Source organism: Rhinatrema bivittatum, chromosome 2 (assembly GCF_901001135.1).
Source record: "Rhinatrema bivittatum chromosome 2, aRhiBiv1.1, whole genome shotgun sequence".
In the NCBI taxonomy this organism is placed as follows: domain Eukaryota; kingdom Metazoa; phylum Chordata; class Amphibia; order Gymnophiona; family Rhinatrematidae; genus Rhinatrema; species Rhinatrema bivittatum.
Window position 1 is genome coordinate 803937910 of NC_042616.1, and position 23486 is coordinate 803961395.

The 23486-nt window shown below is 41.2% G+C and overlaps 1 protein-coding gene across 2 annotated transcripts in view; it reads left to right on the forward strand.

Moving 5' to 3' along the window:
* Positions 1–23486, forward strand: part of THEM6 (thioesterase superfamily member 6) — an 82454-nt gene that overhangs the window by 20505 nt on the left and 38463 nt on the right. The window contains exon 2 of one of the 2 annotated variants that reach the window (XR_003854960.1): positions 10273–10674. Coding sequence is in view for 1 of the 2 variants with exons in the window: in XM_029592140.1 (XP_029448000.1) it covers positions 10273–10386 (114 nt within the window). In the remaining variant the exon portion in view is untranslated. Of the gene's footprint in view, positions 1–10272; positions 13396–23486 lie in introns of those variants that run through there. The other variant, XM_029592140.1, reaches the window with a different exon arrangement.

The following is a 23486-nucleotide window of genomic DNA, read 5'->3' on the forward strand; positions in this document are numbered from 1 at the left end:
ACCTTATCCTTTCCAACTTTGTGTCAGTGGACCTAAAGTTTCTTAACTAGAAGGTGGTATTCCTTATTGCCATCTGTTTGCACACACAGTGAACAAATTACAGGTCCTGGTCTCGTATTCACCAGATTTGTTCTCCAAACTTATCTTAAATTTCTTCCAAAGTGATACCAGCATTTTTACATCAATCAGGTAATTATGCTGTTTACATTTATTTATAAATTTTTTTTTTTTTTTATATACCGCCGCTCATCAAAGATATCACGTCGGTGTACAGTGAACAGGAACTTACGCCGGAGCGTTATACATTTACGTTTACATGTTTCATGAAGGCACTTGCATCCAAAGGAGAATAGGCTCTTACTTGCAGAGGACGCTGCCTCTCCGTCAAGCTTCTTAGCTGTTCATGTCCTTTAATCGCAATTGATTAGACAGGGCAATAGCCAAAACGTTATCAAATTTGCTGGCAGACTGTTTAGCCCACTGCTTTGGCTGGATCACAGCTTTATAGACTGTCAAGTTTCATTAAGTAAGAGCTACTGGTTCAGCTGCAGGCCACTTCATTGAAGACATCTGCAAAGCTGTTACTTGGTTATCTGTTCACACCTTCACATCCCACTACTGGACAGTAAATCTTTGAGAGACTAACTTTGGACAAGCAGTTTTACGCAGCCTGTCACCCAGTAGAACGAGTTGTTTCTAGTTTTGAACTGTTGTCCGCCCTGAACATGTTATTGGTAATATGGCGGGTTAGAAGTTCTTGTAAGTAAATAAATAGTTCTTGCTCCCACAAGTCAACCCTCTACTTGGGAATCCCCATGAGTTATGGCTGATTTCATCGTGCTTGTCGATGTAGAAACAATTTGCTTTACCTATTATCAGGATGCTCCATAAACAGGATAAATCGGCCATGTACGTATCACCCACCTACCTCCCTGGAGTCAACTATCCAGCTTAAGTTTTTGACAGGTCGATACTGTAACGTGCGGTTGAAGATTTCCCGTCTGTAACGTGCTGGGAGCGCACAATTCGGACGCGTAAGGCGATCCAGCGATACAGTCTCCAGTTTCACGCGTCCTTAGCGCTTCTTAAAACAGACGCATAACCCTTTCCGCACGCAGCATGTATATGATATGTAAATGAACGAATTAGCTGTATAATGAAGGAATTAGCTATTCCCCTCCGATACTGTGACGCGCGCTCAGATTATCTCCTTTGTAACCCGCTATTTTGCCGCGTCCTTAACCTGTTAGTTTACCGCCACCCTCTACTTGGTGTTAGTGTGGTGTTCAAAAATTAAAACTGGAATAAAGTGTAAAACATGGTGTAAAAAAAGTGTAAAAACATTGCTTACCTGCCCTGGCCCCGTCCGGTCTCCGGTGCAGCCCCAGTCCTGTCCCCTCCTCCCGAAGCAAAAAAAAAAACAAACCGAAAAAGTAGCAAGGCTCAGGCCTGCTACGGTAGTCCCTTCTCCCTTCTCCTCTCCTCCCGATTTCGGCGCTCAAGGCGGCCGGGTGGGCGTGCATTCATCCAGGCAGAGGGAGCCGGCGGCCAAAGCAGCCTCCGGCTCCCTCTGCCTGGATGAATGCACGGCCACCTTGAGCACCGAAATCGCACGGCATTCATTCACTGCCAGCGGGGACCGTGCATTCATCCAGGCAGAGGGAGCCGGAGGCCGCTTTGGCCGCCGGCTCCCTCTGCCTGGATGAATGCACGCCCACCCGGTCGCCTTGAGCGCCGAAATCGGGAGAAGGGACTACCATAGCAGGCCCGAGCCTTGCTACTTTTTCGATTTTTGTTTGTTTTTTTTTGCTTCGGGAGGAGGGGACAGGACTGGAGCTGCACCGGAGACCGGACGGGGCCAGGGCAGGTAAGCGGGGGCTGGGGGAAAGTTTGCTGAGCATCGGGGAACATAACTGTCCACTTCCTGGTACCTGTCATTTCAAATGACATTTGAAATAACAGATACCAGCGCGGCCGTGAAGCGTTAGGCCCGCGAACCCAGGATACTGTATAGGCGCTCTATACAGTAAAATGGGTTGCACGGGCCTAACGCTTCCCTAACGCTTCACAGACGCGGCATGCATTTGCATGCAATTTGAAGAGAGTATCGAGCGGTAGGTGAAGAGAACTGTGCGTGCGGGGAACGAGGGTGCGCCTGACACTGCCTCACTGTTTCTACCGCGGCCTTAGAGTATCGATCTGTGGAAGAGGCTGAAGGGCTCACAAGGCAGCAACTGCATTTGGAAACTTGCATGCATGCTGAAACACGTTCTGAGCCCTGAGAGGAGTCTATGTTGATGCCATCAGATGACCTCACCCACACGTTCTGGCTGATTTATCCAGCTGTCTGTGGAGAACTTTGGTTACAAGTAGGCAGCTTTTGCTTTATTAAAATGTATGGTGGTGATGGGAGTGGCTGAGTAAGAAGAACATTCCAAAAACAGAATGAAAAAGTAGGTAGGGGATCATTTTTTCTTATTTAAAACTCCAGCTAAATTATTTAAAAATATTTGCTCACACTACTGTTTTTAAAGTAGTAATATATTTTGCCTTTTAAAGACAAAGTATCCTCAGCAGATAATTGTAAGTCTTGCAAAATTACATATTGCTTAATTTTAAAAGCCTTTGTTAGTAACTAAGGAAGTATAATAAAATGACACTGTAGGGGATCACGTGGGGGGATGAGCTGAGGCAGACGTGCTTTGCTTCGGCTCCCGGCTCCACAGCCAACACCAAACGGCGAAATAAATCTTCGAGGGCTCAGACATTCCTCGGTAGCTACATATCACTAGCACATGTCGATAGTTAATTATATGAATCGTTCACCGGGGATCATGGCCTCAAAAACTGCCAGAAAAGATAAGGAAAAAGCTAAGTCCGTGCCGGAGACTAAAATGGCGGCGGCAGCAGCGAATGATGGCGATCCTCCTTCTGTGGGAGCAGTTACGGCAGCGGACATTAAGGCAATCATTGCGGCAACGCTGGATGAAAAATTAGCCGGTATTTCCGAGAAATTAACTGAGGTGAGAGAAGCGATCGCTGAATTAGGCCCCAGACTTGACCACGTGGAGGGACGCGTATCAGTGTTAGAGGACGAGATGACGGCGCATACGGGGAAAGTAGAATCGCAGGGAAAGCTGATGACAGAGGTCCAAAATAAACTGGACGATTTAGAAAATAGAGCAAGGAGATCTAACTTACGCTTTCTAGGTTTGCCGGAAACCGTAGATCAATCAGGACTGGAAGCCTTTTTGGAAGCATGGCTGCCTGAAGCGGTGGGGGCGCCGGAACTGAAAAATCAGGTCGTAATAGAAAGGGCCCACAGAGTGGGAACGAGGAAAGAGGCAGACCCGAGGCCTCGGATTGCGATAGCTAAAATTCTCAATTATGCGCATCGTCAAAAACTGGGTAGCATCGAGGAAAACTAAAGAAATTCTCTATCAAGGCACCAAGGTACGAATTACACAGGATTTTTCTGCTCGGGTTGCACAGCAGCGACGGGCTTTTTCCCCGGTATGTGCCAAGTTGGTAGATAAACAAATAAAATTTGCAGTTCAGTTTCCGGCCATCTTGAAAATCTGGGATGGGGGAAAAGGACGAACTTTTGAGACACCAGAAGCAGCGCACAAATATGTGAATGCCCTTAGCGACAAGGCATAAGATATGTCTGATTCTGCACAAATAAGAAAGCTAAATGTATTCTCCGTACTGGAGTAACAGCATGACATCAACACATTTCAAAATGAATACGACTGCGATGGATTCCCTGTTCTAATAAAATTAGCCCAAAGTTGTTCTACAGTTGGCTGGGGAGCGGGAACGCTCCAGAACGTGGTCTCTAGCACTTCAGACAGAGAGGGCTCTTTGTCTGTAAGTTGTACTTAGGGAATAGTTATTTTTTTCTGGGTAAAGGGTAGGGGATGGGTTATGATCGATGGGGGAGTGGGAAGGGAAGACACTATATGATTGTGGTTTATATCAAGCGATGTGATTTATCTGTTTTGGAAAATCTAAGGAAGAAGGGGGGTTGCGGGCTAGGCTGGGGGTCTGCAACTCTTTCCTTTATATGTACTGAAGTTTTTCACGGCCTGGAATTAAAATGGACACACCCTGGGTAAATACAGGATCATTTCCTGGAACGTTGATGGCTTAGGTACCCCTGTAAAAAGGAAAAAGATACTGCAACACCTTCAGCGCTTAAAAGCCAACCTCGCATGCATACAAGAAACGCATCTATCAGAGAAGGAAAGTGCAAAGTTGCGTAGGGAATGGATTTCAGACTGCTACTATTCTCCGGCGGCGGGCAGGAAAGGGGGGGTGGCAATACTAGTAAATAAAAATACTCCCTTACAGGTAACAAAGGAGATACAGGATCCAAATGGTCGCTATATTCTCATACAGGGCACTTTAGCGGGTAAGCAAATAACTCTATGCAACATTTATGCCCCCAATGTGCCAGATGCACTATTCTTCTCTAAACTGATCTCTTTAATTCTTGCTAACGCTCAAGGAGAACTGCTAGTGGTTGGGGATATGAATAGTATTTTTGATGCTCAACTGGATAAATCCCAAATACCTAAAGGATTTCGTTCCTCTGCCTCATCTGGTGTTACACTACTCAGAAAGCACCTGGGCCTTGTTGACCCATGGCGGATACTGAATCCCACGACAAGAGAATACACTCATGTCTCTCGAGCTCATAGTACTCTATCGCGAATAGACTACATACTTTTATCTGACCGTTTATTTCCTCAAGTGGAATCAGCAGAAATAGGAGCCATTGTAGTGGCAGATCACGCAGCCATATGGCTAGATCTTTGGGTCACTTTGAGGCACACCGGGAGAAAAACGTGGCGACTCCCAGGTCATCTGATGAAAGATGTGGAATTTCATGAATATATACGTACTAAATGGAAGGAATTTCAGGAGAATAATCACCAACATCTGAATGACCCTTCTTTGTTCTGGGAAACTGGAAAAGTTGTTATGAGAGGCGAGATAATTGCTTATACTATAAAAAAAAGTAAGCAACTCAATCATACTATATTACAGCTAGAAACTCAACTGCAGCAGGCAAAACAACAGCTTGCAGTGTGTCCTTCTGCCTCCCATAAGGCGACATATTGGGCATGTGTTCACTCGCTCAATGCGCATTTACATCTTCGAGCACAGAAAGCTCTACAGACATCCGAGCATTATTTTTATCGACATGGCAACAAATCGAGCAAGCTATTATCCAGATTGGTGGCTATTAAACGGAAGAAAACTTATATTACTGGTTTGAAAACTAACACAGGCAATTATGTGACCAAAACAGCGGATGTACTTGAAACGCTTCGACAATTTTATGAATCCCTTTATCAGGAAGACAGAGAAGGGAATCAAATAGACGAGGAGGCATTCTTTTCAGATATACGTCTGCCACACCTTACTGACGTCCAAAAAGAGATGCTGATACGTCCCATCTCTGTGGGGGAAATTGCGGGAGTGTTAAAAACAGGAAAATGTAACAAGTCGCCAGGTCCCGATGGATTCCCTGTGGAGTATTATAAGATACTGAGCGCTAGTATGGTTGATAAACTTGCGTTGTTCTTTAATAATGCGTGGCTGGGAGCTGGCTTTCCGGCTACCTTTAACGACGCCTTTATTACGGTATTACCTAAACCAGGAAAAGATATTCAACAAGCAGCGTCTTACAGACCAATATCACTGCTGAATACAGATCTGAAGTTATATGCAAGAATTATCGCCATCCGAATAGGGGCAGTCCTGCCTCATTTGATTTCTCCCTTTCAGGCTGGCTTTGTAGGGGGCAGGAATGCAGGAGCTCACGTTTTTCGTTTGATAACAGCTTTAGAAACGTCGCATCGGCTACAACAGCAGGCTATGGTAGTGGGATTCGACTCGGAGAAAGCTTTTGATCGTGTTTCTTGGGACTATATGTTCTCTGTAATGAAGCGTTTTGGTTTCCCAGAGCAGTTGATTCAAGCTACATCCATTCTCTACAAACTCCCCAAATCATATATTATGGCAAATGACTCTCTTTCTAATGAAGTTAGGATTCAGCGGGGAGTTAGGCAGGGGTGCCCATTGTCACCGATTTTGTACATTCTCTCTTTGGATCCCCTGCTCCGCAAATTAGCTCAAGCACCTGAATTGCAAGGACAGAAAATAGGGGAAGAGGATTTTGTAATAGCTGCATTTGCGGATGACATGTTAGTCTATCTCACAAACCCAACCCAAGCTCTTCCGCATGTACTCAACATACAACGAACTTTTGGACGATTTGCAGGCTTAAAGATTAATGTAGACAAGTCTGAAGCTCTGGATGTAAGCGGAACTTTACAGTCCACCTGGCCAGGTCATTTCCCTTTAAAATGGGTTACCGGAGCACTAAAATACCTGGGAATTTATATACCAGCCCACCCGAAGGACATTTATTCCCTAAATGTTATACCCCTTAAGCAGAAACTGTTACAGAAATTAAAAACATGGCATACTTTACCACTATCTCTGTCTGGAAAAATATTATTAATAAAGATGATGGAAATATCAAAGTGGCTATATCTATTCAGTATGGTGCCTATATGGCTCAGAGCACAAGATGTGGCGGAGATAGAAAAAGCGTTGAACCGCTGTTTATGGTCTGGCAAACGGGCAAGGATCCCTTTGAAGGTTTTAATGAGGCCAAAAAATATCGGGGGCTTAAACTGTCCTAATTTGAGATTGTACAACTACACTAGTTTACTCCGACATATCCGCGACTGGATTCTTGTTACAGATTACTGTTCACCTATAAGATTTATAAAGCATTGGTTGCACCCATTCTCGCCGGGAGCAGTGTTGCAGGGATCTCCCACGGCGCTTCCATCCTTTTGCATCACCAGTATACTCATCCGTCCTTTACGCTCCATGTGGAAACTTGTCTGTAAATTCCATCAAGTACGTCCGGAGAACATGGTTTGTCAATCAATAACGGGCAATCCCGCATTTCCACCAGGAGGGGAACATTTCCTATTCACCAGATGGGCCAATTTAGGCCTTAAAAATATTTCACAAATGTTACATTATGATGCAGAGTCGACGTATGTTCACAGCTTCCAGGAACTTCAAAATCGTTACCAGCTTCCATACACGGACTTCTATGGCTACTTACAATTGAGACATTTCATTCAGGGGCAATTACATAATGACATATCCTTTATTCGCTCTTATCAACTCCTCCTATTCCTTAAGGGTCCTCTGGAAAAACGAGTCACATGCTCGCAGTACTACTCAGCATTACAGCAGTTAACATTATTGCCAGTTTTTTCGAATGTCCTACACAAGTGGAATAAAGTGTTGCTGGAACCTATTACCCAGGACGACATTAAAGGCTGTTTTCAACGAATACCTACCATATGTGAGAATGTGATCTTGAGAGACAAACAATATAAATTTTATTATCAAGCATATTATTCCCAAGTGGTGGCTTTCCGTATGGGACTGACGACTAATCAGGACTGTTCTAGGTGTGGAGCTCAAAATCCGGACTACTATCATAACTTCTGGGCATGTGACATTGTGCAAGCCTTTTGGCAGCACCTACAAACCCTGTTATTTACGATATGGGGAATCACTGTCCGCCTGGAACCGCGGATTTGGCTTTTTGGACTGGTGAACTATATGGACAATCCCTTAAGTAAATGCCGAATTCAATTTCTGCATAAAATGATACTTATAGCGTTGGACACTTTACTGAATCAATGGATAAATCCAGCTCCTCGTTACAGGATGGTGTGGAAACACAAACTACAACAGACATTGCATTATGAATACTTATCAGCGCGACAGAAATCTGCAAAACATCGAGATAGAACTCTTAATATATGGCAAGACTATGTGAATTCACTGCCTGAAGAAGCTATTTCATCTCTCCCTTCGTTGAAGGAGGAAGCTCGGGCAAACAGCTGAGAAGTAATGTTGGCTATCGGACTTGGAAGAGACTGATGGTTGGGAAGCGGAGGAGGACGCTTGTGGTCCGGGGAGTATGGTTCACTAGTTTAACCGAAAGGTTTCCTTTACTACGCCGGATGACGGGGGTGGTGGCTTTGTGGGGGTCCAGATTCCATAGAAATAGGTCAATCTATCTCTTGGTATGTATATGTATATCTAAATGTACATGTATCTAAATGTACAGGTAAATATATAAATGTAATATGAGTGTCAAGGTTTTGATGGGGGGGGGGAGGTCAATTACTACTTATTATAGCATTTCGGGGGAAGATTTGGGGGGAGGGGGGAAGATAAGAAGTATAAGAATTATAAGTCTGCTTAGTATGTATAAATAAAAGTTGAAAAATCAATAATAGCAAGATATGCTAGTGGATAAAGATGAGAGTCATTGTTCAAAAGTGTTAAAATATGTCTGTACTCAGGATCTAGTGCACTAGATGATGTCCTGGTTGGGGAATATCTTGAAATGTACCTGTTAAACTGAAGTATAGAAATTTGTTAGTATAATTTAACATAACTGTTACGGTTTTATATTTTGACGTATAGTGGATATTCCGGCTGTAACTCATTCGGCTTACTAGATTAAGGTAGGCGGTCGTGCCGGAATTATTGACATTTGTTATATTGTTATTTTTCTGTTGTATCCTGTTTTTGCTATTAATAAAAAGATTCAAACAAAAAAAAATGACACTGTAATCAGGGCCCCCTGTGATTCCAAGGCTGCCGGACAGGCGGCAAATCCACCTCACCCTGCAAAATTATCAGATATTAGGGGCCAATCCAGACTAGGGAGACAAAAGGAGCAATGCGTTTAACTTTGGCCTCCCCCTTTGTGTGCAGAGGCAACGGCTGCAGCTTTTGTCTCTGCACAGGAAGGTGGAGTGACGGGATGATTTTTTTTTTTTTTTTTGGAGGGTCTGGAAGAGAAGGAGCAGGGTGGGGGTTGTTTGGGGGTGGGGTTAAAGAGAAACTAAAATGGTGGGAGGGATTTTTTTTTTTGTGGGGGGGGGGCTATGAAAGTATCTGGGGCCAAGGGATGGAATGTGAAAGAGGAGCTGGTAGTTTATGAAAGTGGAGCTGGAGAAGGATTGTGAATGATCATGAAATCTGAGTTTGTATGAAAGAGGGGGATGAGTGTGCAGTAGGCTGAGAAGATAGTGGGGGGAGGTTAATTGAAAGAAGGTGTGTGTGTGTGTCCTTCAGATGTAGGGGTGAGAGATACCATCTTGGGATAGGGAAAGCAATGAAGAGAGAGGACTAAGGATAGAAGCAATGGGAGGGAGGTGAGAGCGAGTGAGGTGTAGGAATGGAGGGAAGTGTAAGTGAGGGCATCTCAGGTTGTGGGGAGAGTGAGGGGTGCTGGGCAAATTGGAGGTGAGTGAAGGAATCTGAGATTGCAGGAGAGGGCGAGTGAGTGAGAAGTGCAGGGGGCAGGAGGAGTGAGAGGTAAGTTAGCGGAAGAGAGTGTGAAGGGATTTAAAGGATTGAATGGAGAGGGAGTGTATGGGGTGCAGAGTTAATTGAAAGGGACTATGTGGGGGGGGGAGGATTGGAGGTGCTTTAAGGTACAAGTGAAGGAATTGGAGAGGCTGTACTGCATGAATAGTGGATAGAGTGGTTTGGAGAGAGAGTGAGAGGACTGGAGTGAAGGTATTGAAAAGAATGAGAGAGAAGATTGATGTCTGGGAGAGTGATGTGAAAAGTGATGTCTTCCACTATCCCTTATCCCACTGTTTTGCCTGAGATCCCTTCTTCATGTCCCTCTTCTGAGATCTCCTATCCCTTCCTCTGTCCCTCCAGCACCAATTACTAAGATCCCTTTTTCTCTTCTAAAGTTGCATAACTTGACACACAAATGTCAAAAAATTACTTTTTTACAAAGTTAAAAAAAATTGTGTGTATATGTATGTATTAAATCTTTTTCGGTTCTCCCGTCCATTCTGAATTAGGCAATTTCGTTGACATTGCCTAATTTGGGGAAAACGAATGCACATCCCTAGAAAATACCTTCCTGTACCTGAATGTAATCCACTTTGAAGTCTCTGAAGGTCAGAATATAAATCAAATACATAAAAGGGAAGGAAATGAGTTGAGGGAGGAAATGGGCAAATAGAGAATTGTCGACAGACTTGAAGGCGTTCAGAGGTGTTGCAGAGGCAGAGAATTTGTAACTTGGAAGATTAATATAAGTACAGTAGAGGAAGTGGCCAGCGGGGGGGGGAGGATGCAGTTTATAGCCTTTGACTCTTTCTTGCCTCTCTCTCTCTCTCCCATCAGGTGGAGTCCCCTGAGTTCCCTGAGGAAGTGAAGCACTGGATCAGCTACAACGAAACCAGTAGCCAGAAGCTAAGGGCTGAAAGCGGAATTGGCAGTGATCCTAAAAATCAGTAAACACATAATCGCACTTATCCTCGTGTCAAGATCCTCTCGATATTAATCGGTCCTAATGCCCAGCAGCCCATGTTTTGAGCTTGATGCCCCCCTGCTCACCAGCGCCCCCTGTACTTCAGGATCATCTTTCTACTTTTTTCCAGATTATGCACTGCAGTGGAAAAGCAAATTCCAGAGGTTTTTTTTTGTTTGTTTTTTTTTTGTTGATACACAGACTCTTGCCTCAGTATTGATTAGAAAAGACTGAATCCACTTGTTAAGAGGGAAAAAGTGTAGACTTGAATAAATGTAAGTAGAATGATTGAAGACACAGCAAGGCTGAGAACTCTAGGGTCCAGTTCACTGAAGGGGTTTGAGCCATAAAATTAAGAAAAACACCATTCTGAGGGTCTAATTTATTAAAGTTGTTACTTTCCTGGGCTGCTAGGTTGATCGTCAGGGCCTGATTCAAACTGTGTACAATCGTAAGGCATCGGTGGCTGAAAGAACCCAGATTAGTGGCATAAAATTGCCACTAATGGTTTTTCCAGTAAGACCTCAGTAGATGACCACATACTAGCCTCATAAATAGTTTGAATCCAACAGTATACGAGGCCCTAAAAAAAAAAAAAATATATATATATATATTCTTGCTGAAACGAGTATTTGGTGAGCATGGTTATCTTGATTAGACATTTGGCTGAATAGCATGCTATGGTTGGTTGGTGACAACAAGGTCAGTTGCTAAGCAATGTGTTCGACATCATGGCCAGTGCAGCGGCATCTTTATCGGTGCTGGAAATGAGCGGAAGTGCTACTGGAATGAGATATATATATATATTTATTTTTTTTTTTAACACAATGAAATAGATGTGAAAAGCATGCAGTGTAGGTTTTGAAAATAACAGCGGTGGCCCATGGATTTGTGTGCTTTGAAGCAACAATGGTCCAGGAGAATGTGTCCTGCAACTATAAATGCAATCCTGTAGGTGCATTTTTAAACTTAGCCAAGAGTACTTTTATATTTATTATTTTTGTTAAATTCTTCCTTTTAACCAAATAGGAGAAGGGCAGAAAGACACAGGATGGGTTTCCCCCCACCAAAGAAACAAAATTGTGTCTTATGTGTAAGAATAGTGACTTCTTGTGTGACATCAGTACTGTTAGCTGCCATCCTACCTGACAGGATGGCACAGTCAAAGCAGCGTCTGGCCCCAAAAGATGTTTTGTTCTGAGTTACTTTGAGAAACAGTCGGGTCCACATTGATCTGTTAAGGGCCTGATTCACAGTGTCCAGGGGAGAAAAGCCTTTCTTTTTTTTTTTTTTTTTTTTAATGAGCAGTATTCTGAATAGTCTGGAGCATGATAAAGGTCAGGTTCAAGGACTGAGCAAAGAATCGTTCCCCCTGCCTCTCCTCGCTCCAAATAAACCTTGTAAATGTGTAAGTGCAAGATCAGTGGCTTGCTTTCTTTTATTATAGCAATTAATTTAAGGGGGGTATTTTTCTAAAGCCATTTACCCAGATAAATAGTAGTTTGGTTGGGTAAATTGACTTGCCTGAGAATTCCCAACGCCTTAGTCCAGCTAAAAGTATGTACAGACTGCATTATTTTTTTAGCTGGATTGACAACTTCACAATTTTGGAATAGTGCATGCGTTGTCAAAGACGTACATTTGCCCCAAGGTAAAGGCATAAATAAAGAACTATACAAGCTAAAAGGTTTACAAAAATTGCTGTACTGTATTTGCCCACTCTTTAAAACCGACTCTTAAGGGTTGTCCCAGCAATCATTTTATGGAAAAGTATTTTGGAGGGGTTTTTTTTTTCCTACTTTTACGGTGATTCAGAATAAAACTGTGTCCAAAGGATCCTGCTTTCATGCCTGCTGTGCTACCATACCAAAGGACTTAATAATGAATAGGAAAAATAGCACACAAACGAGAGGTAAAAACTCTGTTCTGGCTCGTCTTTTGCCCACAGTGTCTCAGCCAGCAGATCAAGAGGGAAAACCCCCTAATGTGCTTTGCGAAATGCATGTCTTGTCTTGTGTTCCAATAACAGCAAGTTGTAATTTTGGGGGGGTTTTGTTTTTGCTGTTTTTTTTTTTTTTATGGACCAACTTTGTTTGGTGAAAACTTACGTGAACGAGGATCAGCAATGATGAGCACAAATGTCACTTGTTGTGAAGTAGTGTGCTGTTATGGTAAGGGGTTTTGAAGTCTTTGGCAAACCTTAACTGCTCTACTCTATGCCCTACAATGGAAAAACTGGCAAAAAGCCGGGTCTGTGTGCAGACCCTTCTATAAAAAAAACAAACCAACAGTAAAAGTCCAATGTTCTGGAAAACTGTACGCACCCCCTGTTGGAGTTTTCTGAATATCACCTTTTTTTTTTTCAATGGTTGACAGCGTAGTCCCTGGAATAAATGCAAGATTATTATCCTGTTAGGGTTACATACCTCAGTAAAATTAGTTGCGCAAGGTTAGATACTCAATAGCAGAGCTGCAGTTAGAACCCAGGGACCTTCCTTTCTGTGACATTCACTAACTTCTGAACGATGTCTCCTCCTCGGCGCATATTTAAAGTGGTTTCTTTCATAGAAACAGCCCTCTTTATTTTTTTTTTCTTAAAAGGAAACAGAAGACTATTTGTTGAGAATTATGAAGAGTCAGTATGATTTAGTTTTAAAGCTGAATTTCTTTTTAAGATTGCCACACCTCACCTTGTGAGGGTAGTGCAACTCTACATTTTCCAGACTTACTGTGTGCAATAAAATGAAAGCCAACAATAGTTATGAGAGCTTATTATGGGGTGAAAGTCATTGACACAGTATTCAAAGTGGGGTATTTCTATAAAAATATATTTGTTCTAGATGGTTCTGTTTAGATTGGTGAGTGGGCTGTTAGAGTGTGAGAACTGAGGCATTATCTAATAAACTTAAAAAAATATGTGATTTAAATAGAAACAGAAACATAGAAGTGACGGCAGAAGAAGACCAAACGGCCCATCCAGTCTGCCCAGCAAGCTTTCCCACCTATTTGTTTTCATACTTATCTGTTACTCTGACCGCTGAGTTCAGGGCCCTTATTGGTAACTTTTTGGTTCCAATTCCCTTCCACCCCCACTATCGATGCAGACAGCAGTGCTGGAGCTGCATCTAAGTGAAGTATCTAGCTAATTGGTTTGGGGTAGTAACCACTGTAATAAGCAAGCTACTACTGTTTGTTTACCCTGCCTGTGCAATTCAGTCCTTGTTGGTTGTCTGAATATAAATCCTCTTTACGTCATTCCCCCCTGTTGTTGAAGCAGTGAGCTGCGCTGGATATGTATTCCAAGTGAAGTATCCTGCTTAATTGATTCGGGGATCATTTTCCACCAGTGTGGTTATAGCTGCTTTGTAGACTTTGAGCTGCTGGCCAGTGTAGCCTGAATTGTCACTGTGTTGCTAAATGCACCATTCAGTGGCCCCCTGTAGCACTTATGGGGGACCTTGTTATGGAATTTGACAATTAGAAATGGTTTTGACCAAATAAAATTCCATATAGTAGCATTTATTTGTTATGTTTAGATATAGTTAACTATGCATCAGATGAGAAATTAGGTTGAAGGTACTGTTGGTCTTAAGAGTTATGCCTGTCATGCTGCTCTCTTCCAGGAATTTGTATTCCCCCTTACCAGTAAGATAAAAGAGGTGATGATGCTCCTGTACAGGTCCTTGTTGAGGCCTTACCTGGAGTACTGTGTTCAATACTGGTGCCTGTATCTCAAAAAGAATAAAGTCAGGATAGAGGGGGTCCAAAGAAGAGCGACCAGAATGGTGTGGGCTCAGCATTGGAAGACTTGAGAGGAGAGGCTGAAGGATCTGAATATGTACACCTTGGAAGAGAAGGGGTGCAGGGGGAGATATGATACAGACCTCTAGATATCTGAAAAGTGTTAATGATGCACAATAATCAAGCCCTTTTTAAATTTATTTATTTTATTTAGTGATTCCAAAAACAGAAAAATAGACAATTACAGCGCTTGCCAATGAAACAAATTAACGAGTTAAACTTCAACAGTATGCCATATATGTTGAATAGTTACATACATACAATCACTTTATTTTTCATACTATAAGTCTCCCGTCCCACCCTCCTCCCCCCACTGGCAACAGATTATAAACAAGCAATTGGTGATTGGCATGGTTACAATATCCTAGATAAAGCAAAGCAGTTTAAAGAGTGATATCAAGCCTTTTCTGTTGGGGGAAAAAAAATCAGTAGAACTTAGGGGGTCATGAAATAAAACTCCAGGGACGACTCAGAACCAATGTCAGGAAATATTTCCTCATGGGAGAGGGTGGTGAATGCCTTTCCAGGGGAGGTGGTGAAGAGAAAAATAGTGAAGGGTTTCAAAGGGGCTTGGGATAAACCGTGTGGATCCCTAAAGGTTAGAGGACGGAAATGAAAAGAGTGCATGGGGGAAACTTGCTGGTGTGGCAGTTGCTACCCTTAACAATTAAACCTCGATACTGTTAATGCAACTCCATCATTGCGCTGTGCTTTTACAGTCTGGTAAAGAGATAAGCATGGGGGTAACCTGCACAGTGCAGCAGTTACTGGCATAAGCTTGCTGGGCAGACTGGGTGGATCATTTGGTCCTTTTCTGCGGTCAGTTCTATGTTTGTGTACTTCTGTCATCCTGCAGAAATTGATCGCTTACCCTAGTTTCCAAAAAAACAAAAAATAGAATATGATGGGAAATATTAAATTTTATGAAACTTAAAGTATGTGTAAGCACTGTATTCTGTAAGTCATAGAGATGATTTATCTTGAAACCCGCTCACCACTAGAACTATTTTATGTAATAAAATGTCTCAGTAAGCGCTTGCAGGGTGGGTTTTAAAAGGAAGAAGGCCACCTTTTCCTTTGAAATGGGAGGGAAGACCTGGGAAGCATTTTTTGCCTGTTTCAGTTTATAATACGAGACCACACTGAGACCTCGAATCGATTTATCATCTCGTTCATATTCTCAAGCACTGTTGTGTACTGTGTTGTCAATTTTAATCTCCTGTCCTCTACTTATTCCAAATTTTTTCTTGTTTTGCAATCATTCCATTTTAGTTCCCATACATTCCATGTTCCAAAGTGCATAATTTTACATGCTTTTGTATATATTATATTAATTGGTTGTCTTGCAAGTTATAAAATATGACTATTTTAGTTGGGCAGTCTACAGAGCATTTTTCTTTCCTCCAGCATTATATATTGCACCTGGATTTATAGTACAACCTGCATCGTGGTTCCTATTGCAAAGGGCAGCAGGCTCCAAATTAATAATAGGGACGGAAGTAAAATTGTTTTGTCAAGGATACATTGCAATGAGTACAATTGTCACAATTTTTCTAGCATATATGAAGATATTTTGCCAGCGTGTGCTGCTGAGAAAGGTGAGGAGTGGCAGCGTCAGCTGCCAACAGCCTTTTAGACTTAAAGACTACGGTAACTGCATTGGCCTTAATTGCCTGCACCGCAGTTGCTTTTATTGGTAAACTGCTAATGTCCAAGTTCATTGACATGACAAAGGTCAGTTCTGTTAGTCTTAACACTGTTCATAACAGTCTCTCATAAAACGCAGCTATAGAGCTGGTCAGTTAAGTTAAAGTTGAATGTAGTCAGCCTACAGTAGACCTTAATCAGTGAAAATGGCTACAACTATTGCAGCCCCCACTGTCTACGCCCATCACTGCTTACTACTAATTCTAATTGGCCGTCTCATTCTCCGGATCGTGAATGATAGGGATAATGTTTGCTGTTCATCCTGACATGCAAGACATAACTTCTCTTATTAAAAAGAAAAGAAATCTGCCATGATGGTTTCATAAGTGCTAGACAAACACTGAAGTATCCTGTGACAAAATGACTTAACATTCGTCCTTGCTGTACCTTAGGAACCTGATATTCTCCGGACAGAGGCACCATGTAATCTGTAAATCTCTTCCCTCTCCACCTCCCCCCCTCCCCCCCCCATTCATGAACTTTGCTTAGTTTGTTTGCTTCAGTTGTTTATGGGAGGGATTGAATTCCCATAGCTGCACTATCAACATTTCTTTTTTTGTGAATGCATTGTCATGGTTGGGTAGGCTACTGGTTTTAATCATTATAGTATAGGTTCCCCTTCTAATCCGTGGTAAGGTGATGGAGAATGTAATGCATTAGCATTGTGGCATCCTATGCACTGATTGCCTTTGAAGATTGTATTCAGGTAGTTTTAAACTTTTTGCTTTTATTACTTAAGCTTTGTTAAGCATGACAGGGCACTGTCTTTTTACCAGGAAATGGGACTCGTGTTTTATCTCCAGTTTCTAATAGTTGTGCTGCTAAAATTTAAGCAAATAAGTCTTGAGGTTTCACCTTTAAAAAAAAAACAAACAACCCACTCCTCCAAAAATCTCACTATAAATCAACATTAAGGTGAGCAAAAATCTGCTTCTGGCATTGTAATATTGAATATAGGATTGTTCCTTGTTCTAAACTTGATGCTTCTAGTGCTAAAAATGAATGTTCTCTATTTAAAATAGACATGCTTAGTTTTAGGTTGCAGTAAGTGGAGAGAAAAAAACAATTCATTTTGCTTCAGAATATTTTGTCCTGGAGTGCATTACAAGCATCTAGTCTGATTCAAAATGTACAATGTGTTGTAACTGCAGTGTTACTTTCCAGTAGTAGACTTCACTGGGAAAGCTTTGTTCATGCTGGTTTATTTATATATTTATTTTTCAATAAGTACTTGAAATAAGTCTGTATGTATTTAATCTGAAAGGTAAATATTCCTGTACTGTATTTTAATCTGGTTAGGAAGCAATTTCTGTATGACTTTAAAGTGCAATACTGTTACCTCTTATGAAGCATTTTTAGATAGTTGCTTCCAAGCATCTAATCTGTTGCTTTATGCTGCTGTGTGACAATATTGTTAGTGGTGTATATGTTCTGTGAGAATGTCAATGCCTGTCATGATATTTTTGTTATCAAACAGTACCAAAAATATAGAAGCAGGCTTACTTGTTTTTCAGAAATTAAAGGATTATATGTTATGTGTCTCTCAGGAGTTACTTGTGCTTGCTTGGTATGTACTTCTGTTTTGATGATATCTCGTCATTCCATTGTTTTGCAGTGGCAGGCACTGATATAATTCAAATGGAAAATTTAGAAGTTTAAAGATATTAAAACATTCACATAAATATCCAAATAAAGTGAAGCACAAGATTGTTATATACACATAATTTGTACTGCTGCATCCCTCATCACTGCACATATATATACAATGCTCATCAGCCTTGTTTTTTTGTAAAATGTTATGTGTTGCTTGTTAGAATTTGATAAATTTCTACCTTATTATGGCATTGGATTCTATTAATAAAGTCGAAGAAATATAATACCTCATTTGCTTGGAGCAAAGCTCTCTTAATTTTGCATAAACCTCCTTAAGCTCATATAATCATCATGCTTTTCCACTGTAAGAGTCCAAAATGTGTAATATTTATTTTATTTATTTATTTAAAGTCTCTTCTATACCGATATCTGTTCGCACATCGCGTCGGTTCACAAAGAACAAGAACTTTTGGGCGGAGCCCTTACATATAACAGGAAAACAGAAAAATAGAAAAATACAATTAACTTTTGGGCGGAGCACTTACATATAACTGAATGAATACATTAGACAGGGAGAGGGATAAAACTGGCTAGGTAAAGTAATATCAATAAATGAATAAATAGATACCACAAACTATAAAACATAACTATAAACATAAGAGGCAATGTACAAGTAAAATAATCAGCGGACATAAGGCATTCTTGGTCATAGATTGATGGAAATTACAGAGGATATGCAGTAGTAGGGGGTGACATGGGGGGATTAAACAAAATCTGATTTACCACATGCACCAGGTATACAAAATTAAAAAGTAAGTTATAGTACACAGCATACGCTTCAATAAACGGACTTGGGAATAGCAGGTTATGAAAAGTCAAAGAAGGACTAGCAGGCTGGACTATACAGTTCAAACAAATGACAGGGAGAATTAAACAGGAGGGATAGGAATAGGTGGAATTAGTATACGATTCACAATATGTGATAGGGTGAGTTAATCAGAGGGGACCACATAACCAGAACACAATTCACTAGTAGGGTACTAATGTATGATTTAATGAAGCTGGAAGGGTGTTCAAATTAATGCAGGATTACGGAACGGGCAGTGTAAAACTACATTGAGGCTTATAAATCCAGCTTAATATGACAGCTTGGGAATGTAGATAAGTTTGGAAAAGCTCCCATCAGCTTGCAGCTAGGGATCCTTTGGGTGAGAGTGAGGCAACAGGGATCTCTTCTGTAGTTTAACTACTCTTTGAGTAATAGGTTAAACCTGGTCGTTCACGGACCTTTTGAAATAATTCTGCAGGCATAGATTTCTCCATCAACAAACTGCAACCACATAAGTAGGTGATTTATTTAGAAACTTTATTTGTCAGCAACGGCATGCACATACTTTTGTCAGAGCTCAGAAAGAAAAGTCTAAGCATGTGCAGGAGTTCTCACACACAGGCCCCCGTGCAAGTCTCCAGAGTTATTTTTGTCCACTGATGCAACAGTATGTTTTTGCTTCTCTCTCGCTGCCCCTTGATTTTTTTTTCAGCGTGGTTATCTTGTTTTTTGTTAATTTAATTTTTCTTTTGAATCCAGTTTAGGCATTCTTTCATTGTTTGGCACGGTCAAGGAAAAATTGACCCCCCTCCCTCCCCCAAACCACTATCTGCTTTAGGAAACCCTGCTCCATGGATGATCTCAGTTCTCACCTCTTGAATGAACTACACAACCTAGACTTTTCAAATACAGACTCTGTCCTCTCCTCCTTGTTTAACATTATGAACTCTGTGGCCAACAAAATCTGCCCCTTGACAGCTAAAGAAATAAACCCTGCCCTTAAGAACAAAAACCCTGGTTCTCGCCCAAACTAAAGAAACTTAAACAAGAGCTTAGACACAATGAACATAGATGGCGTAAGGACCCCTCCACCATCTTTCTGTCTGCTTACAAATCCTCCATGCACAGCTACAGGACCACCATACTCTGGGCAAAAAGATTTCTATGCCTGCAAAATCCACAACTTTCTCTATGACGTGAAGGCATTGTTCTCATATGTCTCAGAACTTACAAAATCCTCCCCTCCCTTCATACCCGATGACCAAGCCCAAACAAAGGCTAATGAACTTGCAACCTACTTCCAGAAAAAAGTCACATTATTAACCTGTTCATGCTGCACTAAGCAAATATAATCTGCTTAGCTGTTTCTGTTAAACTGTTAATATAGTTACTCTGTAAAAGTTTGTTATATTGGTTACACTGTAAAGCTCTGTTGCTGACTCCATGTTGCCTGTAAACCGATATGCTGTCCAACAACGAATGTCGGTATAGAAAAACCTTAAATAAATAAATAAATAAATCTCCAACCTCTTAGCTCCCCTCATTTCCTCTAATATCTCGCCACCACCCCCCTACTCCTCTGCCATCAATCTGAAGGCCAACTTCTAGTCCTTTGAACTCACTTCATCCCTCGAAATAGAATCCATCCTCAAGAAAATGAAACCCTCGTCCCATCCCTCCAACCCTATCCCGTCAAAACTGTTGCTCACCATTCCAAATACCATCTCCAAATCCCTGGCTGAAATTATAAACTCACCACACTTAAACCTTTACTGAAGAAACCCAACCTCGACCCAGGAGACCCCCCCTAACTTCCGTTCCATTTCCAACCTGCCATTCATCGCTAAACTCATGGAGAAACTAGTCAACGCCCAACACTCCGACTGTCTAAACAATCACAAGATACTCTACCCCACTCAGTTTGGTTTCCACAAATCACTAAACACAGAGTCCCTCCTTATTTCCCTCACGGATAACCTCCTCATGGATTTAGACAAAGGACAATCATATCTACTGGCACTGCTCGATATCTCTTCCGTGTTTGACACCGTGAATCACTCTATCCTCTTTAACTGCTTCTCTGACATAGGTATCTCAGGAACAGTCTTTAGATGGTTTGAGTCCTTCCTCAGCAACAGATACTATAAGGTCAAAATAAACAACAAAGAATCCCCCCCTATCAGCTCAATACTTGGAGTATGCCAAGGCTCCTCTCTCTCCTCTACCCTCTTCAATATCTATCTCCTACCCCTCTGCCAGTTCCTCACAAACCTAAATCTAACACATCTCATATACGCCGATGATGTGCAGATACTGATTCCCATAACAGAATCCCTTTCAAAAACTCTCAAGTTCTGGGACAGCTGCCTTCACTCCATCAATCTCCTCCTCACCAGCCTCAACCTAGTCCTCAACGCAACCAAGATTGAACTCCTCCTCATCTCCCTGAACCTCAATACTCTTCCCCTCCCCAGCCCTCCAACTGCCACAGTTGCCCAAGTGAGAGATCTAGGCATTACACTGGACAACCAACTGAACTTAAAAAAATTCATTAACAACACGACTAAAGAATGCTTCTACAAACTACAAATTCTGAAAAAGCATAGACCTCTCCTCCACTTATATGACTTCTGGACAGTCCTCCAAGCTACCCTCTTCTCAAAAAATCGACTACTGCAACTCCCTCCTCCTTGGCTTCCCCGCAACTACCACAAAACCCCTACAGATGCTCCAGAATGCTGCCACTAGAATCTTAACCAACTCCAGCAGAGGTGACCACATCAAGCCCATCCTTAGGAATCTCCATTGGCTCCCCATAAGCTTCAGAATCCTCTATAAGTCTCTCACTATTATTCACAAGACCATCCACAATCAACACTCGCTCAAGCTAAAAATCCCACTTCGACTTCACACCTCAAATAGACCAGTTAGAGCGGCCTATAAAGAAACCCTTTACACACACACATCCCAACCAAATCCACGATTCACACCTCCACTAGGAAACGGGCTATCTCCACAGCTGGACCATCTCTGTGGAACGCCATGCCTCCAGAACTACACCAGCAACACTGCCCGCTGACCTTTAAGAAAAAACTTAAGGCCTGGCTGTTCAAACAAGCCTATCCTTAACCTTACAAATGTTATGTTAAAATCAGTAAATCTCATTGTAGTTAACGAGTAAGTATATCATTGATGTAACCATTATCACTTATTGACCCTTCCTTTACTTCCTACTTTCCTCTATCTTCCAAACTCTTGTAACCCTTTTTGCTGCAACTTACCTCCCTTTCTTAAATGATTAAGCTATTGTTAATCCACCCTTGTTCATTGTAAACCGATGTGATATGACTTGTGTCATGAACATCGGTATAGAAAAGAATTAAATAAATAAATAGGCAGGACTTCCCTTGTGTAAATCCATGTTGACTGTGTTCCATTAAATCATTTCTTTCTATATGCTCTACGATTTTGATCTTTAGAATAGTTTCCACTATTTTTCCTGGCACTGAAGTCAGGCTCACTAGTCTATAGTTTCCCGGATCGCCCCTGGAGCCCTTTTTAAATGTTGGGGTTACATTGGCACCCTCCAGTCTTCAGGTACAATGGATGATTTTAATGATAGGTTACAAATTTTAACAAATAAATCCGAAATTTCATTTTTGAGTTCCTTCAGTACCCTAGGATGCATACCATCCGGTCCAGGTAATTTGCTACTCTTTAGTTTGTCAATCTGGCCTATTACATCTTCCAGGTTCATAGTGATTTGGTTCAATTCGTCTGACTCATCACCCTTGAAAACCATCTCCGAAACTGGTATCTCCCCAACATCCTCATTAGTAAACTCGGAAGCAAAGAATTCATTTAGTCTATCTGCAACGGCCTTATCTTCCCTAAGAGCCCCTTTAATCCCTCAGTCATCTAACAGTCCAACTGATTCCCTCACAGGTTTCGTGCGTCGGATATATTTTAAAAAGTTTTTATTATGAGTTTTTGCCTCTCCATTTCAAATTCTCTCTTCGCCTGTCTTATCAATGTTTTACACTTAACTTGACATTGCTTATGCTTTATCCTATTTTCTTCAGATGGATCCTTCTTCCAATTTTTGAAGGATGTTTTTTTGGCTAAAATAGCCTCTTTCACCTCACCTTTTAACCATGCCAGTAATTGTTTTGCCTTCCTTCCACCTTTCTTAATGCGTGGAATACATCTGGACTGTGCATCTAGGATAAACAATGTCCATGCTTGTTGAGCACTTTTAACCTTTGCAGCTGCACCTCTGTTTTTTTATATTTTCCTCATTTTATCAAAGTTTCCCTTTTGAAAGTTTAGTGTTAGAGCTGTAGATTTACTTATTGTCCCCTTCCAGTTATTAGTTTAAATTTGATCATGTTATGATCATTATTGTCAAGTGGCCCCACTACCGTTACCTCTGTCACCAAATCCTGTGTTCCACTAAGAAGTAAATCTAAAATAGCTCCCTCTCTCGCTCCATGAAGCAGTCTTTTTTTTTTTTTTTTTTTTAATTTATATTTTATTATGCTTTTTCAAATATTATGACAAAACCTGTCAAAATACAATGTGGATATCCCTTATCTAACATACATAAGTAATATTTAACATTTCTAAACCACAGAATAATCAAAGTAAAAAAGAGAAAACATTTACATTTTTGAATAACAATCTTTTTTGAAAATTTAGCAATAGATATCCTATTTACTATGAAATATGCAGTACCCATCTACAAGTATGAGCTACCTATAAAGGCAATATATCTTCCAAAGAAAAAGAAAGTATAGCAATCAGTTTAGCCTACATTACTCCCCAATAGTTTTTTTTTGTTTCTAGAAACCTTTTTAGATCTTCTGGTTCATAATCTCTCTCTCTCTCTCTCATTATTTAGTCTTAACAAACATTTAAATGGATAGCGGACTACCATTTGTGCCCCTATTTGTTCAGCCAGTTGTTTCATAGCCAAAAACTCTTTCTCTCTACGTTGTGTTACTCTAGCTATATCTGGAAGGATCCATATTTGATGATTACAAAATTTAGCTGATCTATTCCACAGAAATAATCTAAGGACTGTGTCCTTATCAGAAGAAAATACAAACTTTTAACTAGAACAGTTCCTTTTCCACAATCTCATGGAGAGTTGTCTCA